Source organism: Pan troglodytes, chromosome 1 (genome assembly GCF_028858775.2).
Source record: "Pan troglodytes isolate AG18354 chromosome 1, NHGRI_mPanTro3-v2.0_pri, whole genome shotgun sequence".
NCBI lineage: Eukaryota > Metazoa > Chordata > Mammalia > Primates > Hominidae > Pan > Pan troglodytes.
The window spans coordinates 25005869-25019932 of NC_072398.2; the positions used below are offsets into that span (position 1 = coordinate 25005869).

The 14064-nt window shown below is 40.2% G+C and overlaps 1 protein-coding gene across 1 annotated transcript in view; it reads left to right on the forward strand.

The window, feature by feature from the left end:
- Window positions 1–14064, forward strand: part of NVL (nuclear VCP like) — a 102436-nt gene that overhangs the window by 50311 nt on the left and 38061 nt on the right. Inside the window, 2 exon segments of the mRNA XM_054659325.2 lie at window positions 4235–4354; window positions 11222–11321. Coding sequence (XP_054515300.1) covers window positions 4235–4354; window positions 11222–11321 — 220 coding nt within the window.

Genomic DNA, 14064 nt, shown 5'->3' on the forward strand with positions numbered 1-14064 from the left:
ATACTAATTTTTAAGTGTGATATGACATGTTAAAATCATATTTTAGAGATACTGAAATATTTATAAAGAAAATAGGACATCTAGGATTTTCTTCAATAAAACAAGGAAAGTGGCCAGGAGTATAGATGAAGCAAGACTGGTCATTAATTGAGTTGATAATAATTGAAGGTCAGTGATGGGTACATTTGAAGTTTATAACTGTTATATCTCTTTAGTTATAAGTTTGGAACTCTCCTTATAAACTCTCCATGGTATAAAGCAAAACAAACAAAAAACCCCTTTAAATAGTGTGTATTATTTTGCAACTTGGTTTGGTTGAGTTTTTTGGTTTTTGTTTTGTTTTGTTTTTTTGAGAGAGAGACAGGGTCTCTGGAAGTAGAGGTTTTGCTGTATTGTCCAGGCTGGTCTCAAACTCCTGGCCTCAGGTGATCCTCCTATCTCAGCCTCCCAAAATGCTAGGATTACATGCGTGAGTGACTACACCTATTCTTGGTTGTTATTTTTGTTCAATATTTATTTATAATACTTATCTCTGTTGATGTATTTTTAGTTTATTAACTTTTTGTGTGGCATTTCATTGAATGAATATAACCATACTTTAAAAATCAGTTTTTTTTCTGATGAATTTTTAGGTTGAATATTATATATGTATATCTTTGCATATATTTGTGAGATTTTTTCCCCTTAGGGTATATACCCAGAAGGAGAATTGCTGAATCTTAGAGTGTGTGCACTTTCAAAAATATTAGGTATTGGCTGGGCACAGTGGCTCACACCTGTAATCCCAGCACTTTGAGAGGTCAAGGCAGGAGGATTGCTTGAGGCCAGTTTGAGACCAGCATGGGCAACATAGTGAGACCCTGTCTCTACAAAAAAAACCCCATAAAATTAGCCAGATGCACACCTGTAGTCCCATCTCCTTGGGAGGCTGAGGTGGGAGGATCACGTGAGCCTGAGAGGTCGAGGCTGCAGTGAGCTATGATCACGCCACTGCTCTCCAGCCTAGGCAACAGAGCAACATCCTGTCTCAAAAAAAAAAAATTGGATATTGCTAACTATTTTTATAAAGTGATTGTATCAGATTGTCCCACATTCTCAACAGCAGTGTTGGTGTCTGATATTTTCATTTTTGCCAGTCTGGTAAATATGACATTTTGCCTCATTGTGGTCTGATTTGTTTTTAACGGGTGGGTAGGGGGAAGAGGTCTATGGAAGAGTGCAGAATGTCTCTGAAAGATTAGATGATCTGGGCTGGGTGCGGTGGCTCACGCCTATAATCCCTGCACTTTGGGAGGCCAAGGTGGGCAGATCACTTGAGGTCAAGAATTTAAGACCAGTGTGGCCAACGTGGTGAAACCCCATTGTAAAAATACAAAAAAATTAGCCAGGCATGGTGGTGGGTGTCTGTAATCCCAGCTACTCAGGAAGCTGAGGCAGGAGAATTGTTTGAACTCAGGAGGTGGAGGTTAACGGTGAGCAGAGATCACGCCACTGCACTCCAGCCTGGGCGACAGAGTGAGACTCCGTCTCAAAAAAAAAAAAAAAAAAAAGATTAGATGATCTAATGAGGAAGATGGGGCATCTTGGGATTGGAAAATGAGTTCACTCTAGGACATTTTAGATTAAACAGCCATCTGGAGATGTACAGCAGGCAGTAGGAAATGTGAATCTGAAGCTCTGAAGAGATTTGAAAGTCACTGTCATCCAAGTGGCATCTAAAACCATGGGAATGGGTTCAGTCTGGTAGGACAAGTTTATTAAGTAAAAGAACAGTTACATTAAGGGCCTCTGACAGAACCCTGAAAGATTCGAACAATTAAAGGATAAAGAAGCAAGATCTGGTAAAGGAGACCGAAAGTGCTTGGTCATAAGATGGAGGACACCCCGGACCTTCTAAGCCTGAAAACCAAGGGAAGATGAGTTTTTCAACCTTGTCAGTGTGACCAAACAGTATAAAAGATAGTGAGAGTGGGACTTGGGATTTGGTAATTAGAAGGTCATTGGTGGCTTTAGGGAAAATATGTTTAATAATGATGTTTGCAAAAGCCAGAATAAAATGGTTGAAAATTTGATGGCCAATAAAGATTTTGAGATAATAAATGTAGGATCTTTACTTGAAATGTTGCATATGTTTCAAATAAAGGATAAGATGGGCTTTTCATTTATTTACTTATTTTTAATCACTGTTTTCTTGTTAAGATTAAGTAGGTTTTAATATGTCCTCGTTGAAACTTTAGGTTTACCTTTCCCTAAATTAAATTTCCTTTTACCTAGCTACCTTGGTTTACCATTTCCAAAGTCACTTTGCCAACGGTATTGATTGTTCTCTTCTATTCCTATCTGAAACTATGTCTCCCAGCCCCCTGATATGCCTTCTTTTACAACAGTACTGAATATTTTGCTTCAGCATTGCAAGTATAGTTTTTGCTGAATTCGATTTTCCAGGAAGGTCTACTATATTTGTACACTGTTTATTATATTTGCACACTGTGTGCTATATTTATACACTGTCCAGGATGTTATGACAGAAAAATCTGAATAAGACTCCTGCTTTCCAAGGACTTTGTAATATAATATAGTGAGGGTAGAAGAGCTCAAATGTTATAATAATGATAAAATCTGAATATCTGAATAGGACCCTGCTTTCCAAGGGCTTTGTAATATAATATAGTGAAGGTAGAAGAGCTCAAATGTTATAATAATGCAAAGTACTTTAAGAGCAAAGAAATACTTTGGGTTTGGTTTGGGTCAAATGATAGTAAAACAGTTTTATGTGTCAAAGTCCAGAAAGTATCAGGATGAGGATGAGCCATATACAATTGCTGATATTTAACCATTTTTGACCTGTAATAGCCAACTGCATATAGTTCAACTTAATCAAATTAGCTATTATGGGAAGAATGATTAATGAGGATCTTTTAGAATGCAAGAAGAAATGTTTGGAGGTAGGTTAGAAAGCAGTTCAAGTAAGGGAAGCAGAATGAGCAGAAGTTCAAAGAAAAGTACCAAAAGGATGTGAGGGAAAGAAAGTTCCAGTCAAATGAAAAAATAGCACTTTAATCTCTGTCGTCTGTGGTACTCTTTGCCTTGATTATTTAGTATGGCCATATAGTCATTAAATAGCATAGGTGATATGAAATAGTTGGCACTGTAGGCCGGGGGCAGTGGCTCATGCCTGTAATCCCAGTATTTTGGGAGGCTGAGTCAGGTGGATATTTGAGGTCAGGAGTTCGAGACCAGCCTGGCCAACATGGTGAAACCCCATCTCTACTAAAAATACAAAAATTAGCCAGGTGGTAGTGGCGGTATGCCTGTAATTCTAGCTACTCGGGAGGCTGAGGCAGGAGAATCACTTGAGCCTGGGGGGGTGGAGGTTGCAGTGAGCCGAGATGGCTCCACTGCAGTCCGGTCTGGTTGACAGAGAGACCCTGTCTTAAAACAAAAATAATAATAATAATTGGCACTGTAAAGATGTTTTTGGATTCCATCTTATTTGGCAGTTTCATTAAGAAAACAACTGCTCTTTCTTAATCATCTGGTTTGACATTTTACAAGAAAAATTTCTTATGCCTAAGCTAAAAGTGAAATAATCCTTACATGTAGCTTTTCATATTACTTAGTCCTAATGTTATAGTTGCTTGTGAATTGCTATATTTCTTGACTTATCTTAATGTTTTATATTTTGATTTAGATTTCAACATAGAGTAAGCCATTATGAAACCTGTTAAATGCCTAGTTGGCTCACTTTGCCTCCTCTGATGCTGTATGACAAAATAGTTATTCCTTTATTTAGTAAGACGACTTGTGTAGAAATAACAATAAAACAGTAATTTGACTTGTGTGTATGTAAAATACTGTTGAATTAATGAAAATTACTGCTGGATATTTTATATGCACGAGGCTTACAAGATTAGTTCTAAAGTGCAATTGAATTTTGGTGATTTTTTTTTGAGCTAGAGAAGACCTTACGTTTCACTTAAGTCTTCATTTTATAAATAAGGAAATTTATAGTAGGCTTAAATAGTAGCTAATTTTATTAAGTTGAACTATATGCAGTTGGCTATTACAGGTCAAAAATGGTTAAATATCAGCAATTGTATATGGTTCATTCTGATACTTTCTGGACTTTGACACATAAAACTAGTTTATGTCACATAAAACTGTTTTAGTATCATTTGACCCAAACCACAAAGTTGAACTGTTGGTATTTTATTTCCTTTCTGTGTATGTTTAGTATGTTGGTGAGAGTGAACGTGCTGTGCGACAAGTTTTTCAACGAGCCAAGAACTCAGCACCCTGTGTGATATTCTTTGATGAAGTGGATGCTTTATGTCCTCGAAGATCAGACCGAGAGGTAAGTATCATGGACTAGTGGTTTTCAGATTCTTTTAGCACAATAAACCTTTTCTATGTTCCAAGCCAGGTATTTCTTATGAAGTCATCCCTTGGGAGCATTGAGACTCTTAATGAAGACACTTAGTAATTTGAAATCAAATCCTAGAGATAGCAGTTGTATTCTGTATCTGCCTCTGCATCCAGTTTTTTTCCTGTATATTATTTTGGTTGCACAATCTTTAGGTCATCCTAATTCACACAAATGAGTAGGTAAGTATGGAAATGATATTGTTTTAAATAGCTTGCCTTATAATCTTGTAATCCTACAACATTCTTAAGCTAAATGGGTTCTTGAGACAGGAAAAAATACAGTTTAAGATATCATGCACTCAAAATAGGGTCAGGTTATTAACTTTTAAGACCCAAAACCTTTTCTCTTAAAGTGAGGACATTAAAATGAAGAAGATAAAAAAAGACCCAACACCCATTTTATATCTGGAGAAGATATAAAATTGATCTGCACTGAATACCACTTGTGTCAGCCACACTGAGTCACAGTCCTTAGAGATTTCAGTATGGAGTACCAGAAACAGTTGTTATTAGGAGTGCTGTTGTATAACAATTTGAAGCTTAGTGAAGCATAACATAAACAATAAATATATAACCTTTTTGAAGCAGATAGCAACTGCTATTTTTATTTATTTTTATTTTTATTTTTTTTGAGACAGAGTTTTGCTCTTGTCTCCCAGGCTGGAGTGCAATGGTGCAATCTCGGCTCACTGCAACTTCCGCCTCCTGGGTTCAAGCGATTCTCCTCCCTCAGCCTCCTGAGTAGCTGGGATTACAGGCACCTGCCACCATGCCTGGCTAATTTGTGTATTTTTAGTAGAGACAGGGTTTTCTCATGTTGGTCAGGCTGGTCTTGAACTCCTGACCTCAGGTGATGCATCCGCCTCAGCCTCCCAAAAAGTGCTGGGATTACATGGGTGAGCCACCATGCCTGGCCACAAGTACATTTCTTGTAAGATGACTGAAGGAATGGTTACATTTCTTTTTGTTGTTGTTGTTGAAACAGAGTCTCACTCTTTCGCCCAGGCTGGAGTGCAATGGTATGATCTCGGCTCACTGCAACCTCTGCTACCCGGGTTCAAGCGATTCTCCTGCCTCAGCCTCCCGAGCAGCTGGGATTACAGGCGCCCGCCACCGCACCTGGCTAATTTTTGTAGTTTTTAGTAGAGACAGAGTTTTACCATCATTTCTGAAACCTAGGAAATCTTTTGTGATTTATTTTCAATATGTGTGTGTGTGTGTGTGTTGTTAGGTCATAAAACATTATTACATGCCTCATTTTGCTAAAAATCTCCAAAAACATTCAAAAGTCACACACAAAAAAGGATGACTAATATAAATAAATAAATAAATAAATAAATGTGACTCACATTTTAGCGGTTTTGTTTCTTCATCCTAGTCATCGATACCATCATAGAAGATTCTTACTACAGGCTTATCTTTGATAGTGATGTCAGTGACTGAGGCAGAGATCCTTCCCAGGTTCCCCAGTCATATTCCAAAGTCTACTGTGGGCTATGGAGCAAAACACAGCACTTTGTTATCTCCAGCTGGTTAGGGCACAGCATGCTCTGGATTTTATTCCTTTCCTTTTTATTCTCTCTCTTTTGCCATGAATAAACCCTTCATTTGTCCATAGCCCCTTCAATTGGTTTGAAGCTCTCTACTGTCAGCTGGTAAATCTAAATTTGGAGAGGTTCATTGTCAACTGTTGCCCTCAAAGAAGTCTGTAGCCGTATGAAGTACATGTCTAACTTCTGGTTTATCTCTCTCTTTTTTTTAAGGAATAAAGAATGGCTGCTCCATAGGCAGAGCAGCCTTATCTGTTTCTTGGATGTCTACTGCCATACATTTCTTTTTTTTTTTTCTTTTGAGAGAGAGTCTTGCTCTGTCACCCAGGCTGGAGTGCAATGGTGCTATCTCAGCTCACTGCAACCTCTGCCTCCCAGGTTCAAGCGATTTTCCTGACTCAGCCTCCCGAGTAGCTGAGATTACAGGCGCCTGCTACCATGCCCGGCTAATATTTGTATTTTCAGTAGAGATGGGGTTTCACCATGATGGCCGGGTTGGTCTCGAACTCTTGGTCTCAAGTGATCCACCATCCTCGGCCTCCCAAAGTATTGGGATTAGAGGCGTGAGCCACCACGCCCAGCCTACTGCCATACATTTCTATACTCTGATATATATGGTTTTCTTTTCTTGTGTTTTTGTTGTGTTTTGTTTTTTGTTTTGTTTGTTTGTTTTGAGACAGAGTCTTGCTCTGGCACCCAAGCTGGAGTGCAGTGGTGTAATCTCAGCTCACTGCAGCCTCTGCCTCCCAGGTTCAAGCGATTTTCCTGACTCAGCCTCCCAAGTAGCTGGGACTACAGATGTGTGCCACCACACCTGGCTAATTTTGTATTTTTAGTAGAGACGGGGTTTTACCACTTCGGCCAGGCTGGTCTTGAACTCCTGACCTCAGGTGATCCACTCGCCTTGGCCTCCCAAAGTGCTGGCATTACAGGTGTGAGCCACTACGCCCAGCTATAGTTTGCTTTTCTAACATTTTCACCTAAAGCAGATTCCAAAAACATTTTATTTTTATTTTTTGTTTCTTTTTATTTGATTTTTTTTTTTTTTAAACAGAGTCTCACTCTCACTCAAGCTGGAGTGCAGTGGCACGATCTCAGCTCTTCGCAACTTCTGCCTCCTGGGTTCAAGCGATTCTTGTGCCTCAGCCTCCTGAGTAGCTGGAACTACAGGTGTGTGCCACCATGCCCAGCTGATTTTTTGTATTTTTTTTTTTAGTAGAGACAGGGTTTCACCATGTTGGCCAGGCTGGTCTCGAACTTCTAACCTCAGGTGATCCACCTGCCTCAGCCTTCCAAAGTGCTAGGATTACAGGCATGAGCCACCATGCCCGGCCTCTAAAAACATTTTAAATTTGAATGCATTCTCTTTTTTTTGAGACAGAGTCTCGTTCTGTTGCCCAGGCTGGAGTGCAGTGGTGCGATCTCGGCTCACTGCAACCTCTGCCTCCTGGGTTCATGCGATTCTCCTGCCTCAGCCTCCCGAGTAGCTGGGATTACAGGCGCACACCACCACGCCTGGCTAATTTTTTGTGTATTTTTAGTAGAGATGGGGTTTCACTATGTTGGCCAGACTGGTCTCGAACTCCTGACCTCGTGATCTGCCCGCCTCGGCCTCCTAAAGTGTTGAGATTACAGGCGTGAGCCACCGCGCCCGGCAAATGTATTCTTTTTTAATTGCACTAGTTATACATGAATACACATTTGTGAAAAATTCAAATAAAACACAAGTATAAAGAGAGTAAATTTCTTTCCATTCTCCTCCGTATTACTCTTTTTGGAGGTTATTACGAGACTGCTAATAGTTGTCATTTAGTATGCATCATTCTAGAATTTTTTCCAGAAACATAAAAAAATTTATATTTCACGCTTCTGTTTTGTTGTTGTTGCTGTTGTTTGAGACAGGGTCTTACCCTGTCGCCCAGGCTGGAGTGCAGTGGTGTGATTGTAGCTCACTGCCTGCTGCCTTGAGCTCCTGGGCTCAAGAAATGATCCCACCTCAGCTGCCTGAGTAGCTAGTAGTACGGGTGTGCACCACCATACCCAGCTAAGTTTTTGTTTTTAGAGGTGGGATCTTGCTATGTTGCCCAGGTTTGTATTGAACTTCTGGCCTCAAGCAATCCTCCTGCCTCAGCCTCCCAAAGTGCTGGGATTACATCATGCCTGGACCTAGGCTTCTATTTTTTATATAAGTGTGGTCATTCTGTCTTGATGACTTTCTCATGTACGTAATAACTTAAAAATATATATTGTATAATCCTCAGTCTGGATACAGCAGAATTTACATAATAATTCTCCTGTTTTGGACATTTAGATTGTTTCCAGTTGTAAATAGAACTCTGCTGAACTTGTTTCACGTATTTTTGTGCACCTGTGATGGGACTATATGAGATAGATTTTTGGAAGTGAAAATCAGGGTTGAAGATTGATATATATTAGATTTTGAAAAATAATGCTGTATCATCCTTCACAAAAACTGTCAGTTACATGTGCCCACCAACAGTGTGTGAAAATAACCATTTCCTATCAACAATGGATTATACCCATCTTTTTATTTTTTGGCAGTTTTATTGGCAAATCATATTACATTTTAGTATACATGTCCCTGATTACCAAGAGGTTGACTATCTCCAGTGATTTGAAATTATTTGATCTTATCTTTCAACCCTTTTGCTATTGCTTTTTCTTTTTTTACATTAATTGGTACTCTATGATGGAAAGTAGTCTTTTATTTAATTATGTGTTGACACTATTTTTCCCAGTCTTATGACTTATATTTAATTTTATTATATAGAATATTATAGGTTTTGTTTGTTTGTTTGTTTGTTTTCTGTTTTGAGAGTCTCACTCTGTCACCCAGGCTGGAATGCAATGATGCAATCTTGGCTCACTGCAGCCTCCGCCTCTCGGGTTCAAGCAATTCTTCTGCCTCAGCCTCCCATGCAGCTGGGATTACAGGTTGCCACCACCATGCCCAGCTAATTTTTTGTATTTTTAGTAGAGATGGGGTTTTGCCATGTTGGCCAGGCTGGTCTTGCACTCCTGGCCTCAGGTGATTCACATGTCTCGGCCTCCCAAAGTGCTGGGATTACAGGTGTGAGCCACCATGCCCGGCCAGAATATTATGGCTTTAATACAGCAAAATCTATCAGTCATTCTTGTATTGACTCTGAGTTTGTCTTGCTTATGTAGAAAAAATGTTTTTTACCCATTACTTCCTTATATTTTTGAGTATGGATTATGATTCTGTTAGTGTTATGTTACCAAGGAGTGATAATAAGGAGCACCAAATTTTTTTTTTCTAGAGAAATCAGTGGGGTAAGCTGGGCGTGGTAGTTCATACCTGTAATCCCAGCAGTTTGGGCAGCCGAGGTGGGCAGATTGCTTGAGTCCAGGAGTTCAAGACCAGCAAGGGCAACATGGTGAAATCCCGGCTCTACAAAAAAAAAAAAAAAAAAAGAAAGAGAGAGAAAAATTAGCCAGGTGTGGTGGTGCATACCTGTAGTCCCAGCCACTTGGGAGACTGAGGTAGGAGGATTGCTTGAGCCTAGAAGGCAGAGGTTGCAGTAAGCTGAGATCTCACCACTGTACTTCCAGCCTGGGTGACAGAATAAGACCCCTGTCTCAAAAAAAAAAAAGAAAGAAATGAGGTAAGCCCATTACCACCTCTGTACATAAAATTTATGGTGAAGAAAAGCAATTAATGACCAAAAACACAGCACCACTTTTCTCATTTCCTTCATTTAAAACTTTTTTGTTGTTTCTGTATCTAAGTGATTTATTCCTCTCCCTGAATTTATACCAACTCCCTGAATGTTTCCTTTCACTTAGATATTGCTGAGGTAGCTGTACTTTGTATTATTTGCTTCAAGGAAAAGAGAAAATACCTCAGTGTCCCAGATACTCTTGTATGTGTTGCACTAAAAAGATCTGGAACACCTGGCTGGTCTAATGTCTAATGGTGGTGGGTTATCAGAACTTATTAACATTAGTGTCGTCCAGGGGCAGTGGCACAAGCCTGTAATCCCAGCACTTTGGGAGGCCAAGGCGGAAGGATTGGTTGAGTTCAGGGGTTCGAGACTAGCCTGGGCAATATAGCAACAGGATCTCTAGAAAAAATATGAAAATTAGCCAGGCATGGTGACACACACCAGTAATCCCAGTTACTTGGGAGGCTGAGGTGGGAGGACTGCTTGAGCCCAGGAGGGGAAGGCTGCAGTGAGCTGATATCACACCAGTACACTCTAGCTTGGCTACAGAGTAAAACCCTGCCTCAAAAAAAAAAAAAAAAAAAAAGTTAGTCTCACCAAAGTTGGTATACAACCTCCCACTGTTAAATTTGACTGGCTTTAAAAATAAAATAAAATGAGATCTAGAATACCTGATATACTGGGAAATTTGGGGTTCAAAAGCTTAGTCTAGGGCTGGGCGCGGTGGCTCACTCCTGTAATCCCAGCACTTTGGGAGACCGAGGTGGGCCGATCACCTGAAGTCAGGAGTTTCAAGACCAGCCTGACCAACGTGGTGAAACCGCATCTCTACTGAAATTACAAAATTAGCCAGGCATCGTGGCATATGCCTGTAATCCCAGCTACTTGGGAGGCAGAGGCAGGAGAATTGCTTGAACCTGGGAGATGGAGGTTGCAGTGAGCCAAGATCACACCATTGTACTCCATTCTGGGCAACAAGAGTGAAACTTCATCTCAAAAAACAAAACAAACAAACAAACAAAAAAGCTTAGTCTTGGTGGGGTGCAGCGGCTCACACCTATAATCCCAGCACTTTGGGAGGCTGAGGCAAGAGGATTGCTTGAGGCCAGGAGGTCGCGACCAGCCTGGACAGCATAGCAAGACCCCATCTCTACCAAAGAAACGAAAGCTAGCTGTAGATTTGCCCCAAGGGAAGTGTATTGTGAAGGTTAGATCTTTGAGTAACTCGAAAACATCAGACCTTGGGATCCATTCAGCCTGAGATTGAGTCTCATTTCTTCCTTTATCTAGTGATGAGAACTTGGACAAATAATCCCTCTAAGCCTCACTTTCCTCATTTAGACTGTGGATAATAATAGGATTGCTGGGGAGGTCCACTGATGAGAACACATTTTGCACAGTGTCTGCATATAGTGACGCCTCAGAAAATTATCATTGTTATCTCCTTTGCATGGGGAAATGTATTATTTTTATGTGGAAGAAAATGGGTATTTTTACTTTGTATTGAGAGCTGATGGAACCAGATTTATGTCTTTTTAGACAGGGGCAAGTGTCCGAGTGGTGAATCAGCTACTTACAGAGATGGATGGTCTGGAAGCACGCCAGCAGGTTTTTATTATGGCAGCCACTAACAGGCCAGGTAAGAAATAAAAATATTGTAACACAGATGAATCTAAAAACTTACAGCATTTCCGTAGAAGAGATTCAGATAATTAAAAATAAAAGTAAAAACTAGTAGCATTTATAAACAATATAATTCACATGCATCCTAGGAAAGGAAGATTAAATTTGGGCAATCCATTTTTGGTTCTGTGAAAGGAAACTTCATAGTTGAAATAAAGGCTTAGAAAGCTTTTGCCTAAGCTATAGTAAAAAGTATAGTATTACTGCTTGGATCCCATGAGATTGCTTTTCTGTGTTGGTGCTTAGAAAGCTCTTTTTGGCTGAGAACAGTTGCAGCATACACTTTTTTTTTTTTTTTTTTTTGAGACAGAATCTCGCTCTGTCACCCAGGCTGGCATGCAGTGGCATGACCTTGGCTCACTGCAGCCTCTGCCTCCTGAGTTCAAGTGATTCTCCTGCCTCAGCCTCCTGAGTAGCTGGGATTACAGGTGCTGCCACCATGCCTGGCTATTTTTTGTATTTTTAGTAGAGATGGGGTTTCGCCATGTTGGCCAGGCTGGTCTTGAACTCCTGACCTCAGGTGATCTGCCCACCTCGGCCTCCCAAAGTGCTAGGATTACAGACGTGAGCCACTGCACCCGACCAGCATACACTTTTGACCACAAAAGTATTTTCAGAATTTGTGTTTTGTGGTTTCTCTCTAGCTTATAGGAAACAAAAACGAGACTCTTCACTCTACTAGAAGTTAAAGATAGATTTTTAAGATTTTATGCTGGAGCCATGCCCCTATATCTGCCCTGAATAATTACTGAAAATTGTTTTCAAGGTTAAGCATTCTTTGAGGGATTCAGAAAAGGGCTCAAGACTACAGAAGTGCAGAAGATGGCTCAGAGTTACAACTCTAATCACATGCTTGATCTTTCTGGTGATCAGTCCCCTGCCCGAAGCTATCTGTGGGGCCACTATGCGTCACCACATTAGCTCAACAAAGATATTCCTGGCACTCAGGAAATTGCAAGGATTTTTGAAGATCTATGCCAGGAAAGGTGGGCAAAGACCAGTTATATTCTGTATTATACCATAGTAACCTTGGGACTATATTACTTTATCTTGCTGACCATCATTTTGGCACTTTTTAAATGAAGATGATAATACTTAATTGGCAGGATTGCCACAAAAGTTAAATGATGTTGGTAATGTATCTGCCACAGTGGTGTTAAACAGCACGTAGCTATTTAGTAATTGTTATCATGTTCATAAGCAGTTTGGTAATAGTAGTGGGAACAGTCATTAGGTCATAAAATCACAGAGTCATCCTAGAAGAAAGTCCCTCAGAGTTGAACAGAATCACATCGTCCCTCTCATAAGCAGATACAGATCTTTTCTCACATATTTCAAGAAGATGCTTGTCTTAGTCTGTTTTGTTTTGCTGTAACAGAATACCTGAAACTGGGTAATTTGTGTTAAAAAGAAAAGAGATTCAGTTCTTCTAGTTCAGGAAGCTGGGAAGGTCAAGGCTGACTGGCCTGCATCTGTCAAGGGCCTTCTTGCTGCATCACCCCAAGGTGAAAGGGTAGAAGAGCACAAGAGCATGCATGAGAGAGCAAAAGGAAAGTGGCCTGGACAGGAAGAAACCATGGTCCCATGAGTAAGGGTGGACAAATAAAGTTTAATTAATTTTACCCTATCTTTGGACATTTATCTCAACTGCCTGAGCTAAACAACTGTTTTCTTCAGCCTACCAAAAAGCATTTTGTATAGCAAAAGATTAGTTTCACTGGAGGAAGTCTGGAGAAGAAAGAAGCAGAGAGAGGGGGGATCCTGGGGAGTAGGAAATGAGGGCCCTGTTTCTCTCAAAAAAGCCTCATTGAAGAAATACATTGATCCAGTTTTTTCCAGTATATGATCATCCTTTTTAAAGTGAGGAGCATAAATTAGTAAGGATGGGCTTAATATCTGTTAGTGGTGAGACAGAAAATGCTAAAATTATTATCTGTTTAATTGTTTGTACTATCTGGTTTTGATGTATGACTTGTCATATGTGCAGTATATTAATAACATCATACAGAAACATAGTTAACAAATGAGTAGACATTAAAAAAGAAAGAAAGAAAGTGGCCAAGCTGGGCATGGTGGCTTATGCCTGTAATCCTAGCACTTTACGAGGTTGAGACAGGAGGATCGCTTGAGCTTGGGAGTTTAAGACCAGCCTGGGCAACATAGTGAGACCTTGTCTCTATTATTTAAAAAATAGTGAGAGTGGCGAAACATATCCTTTTATCAAGAGTCCACTCCTGTAATAACTTACCTACTCTCTTGAAACCAGCATCATTCATGAGGGCAGAGCCCTCATGACCTAATCACCTTTTAAAGGTCCCACCTCTCAACACTGTTTTATTGGGGATTAAGTTTCCAACACGTGAAATTTGGGGAATACGTTCAAACCACAGCATCAATCTTTCGTTTCCTGTAATAACCTATTCTATCGTTAACAGCCCGCACCATATTTTAAGTTTGTTTATTTTATTTTATTATTTATTTATTTATTTTGAGACAGAGTCTTGGTCTACTGCCCAGGCTGGGGTGCAGTGGTGTGATCTCAGCTCCTTGCAACCTCTGCCTCCTGGGTTCAAAGGTTTCTTCTCCCTCAGCCTCCCAAGTAGCTGGGACTACAGGCACGTGCCACTACGCCCAGCTAATTTTTGTATTTTTAGTAGAGACAGGGTTTCACCATGCTGGCCAGCCTGGTCTCGACTCCT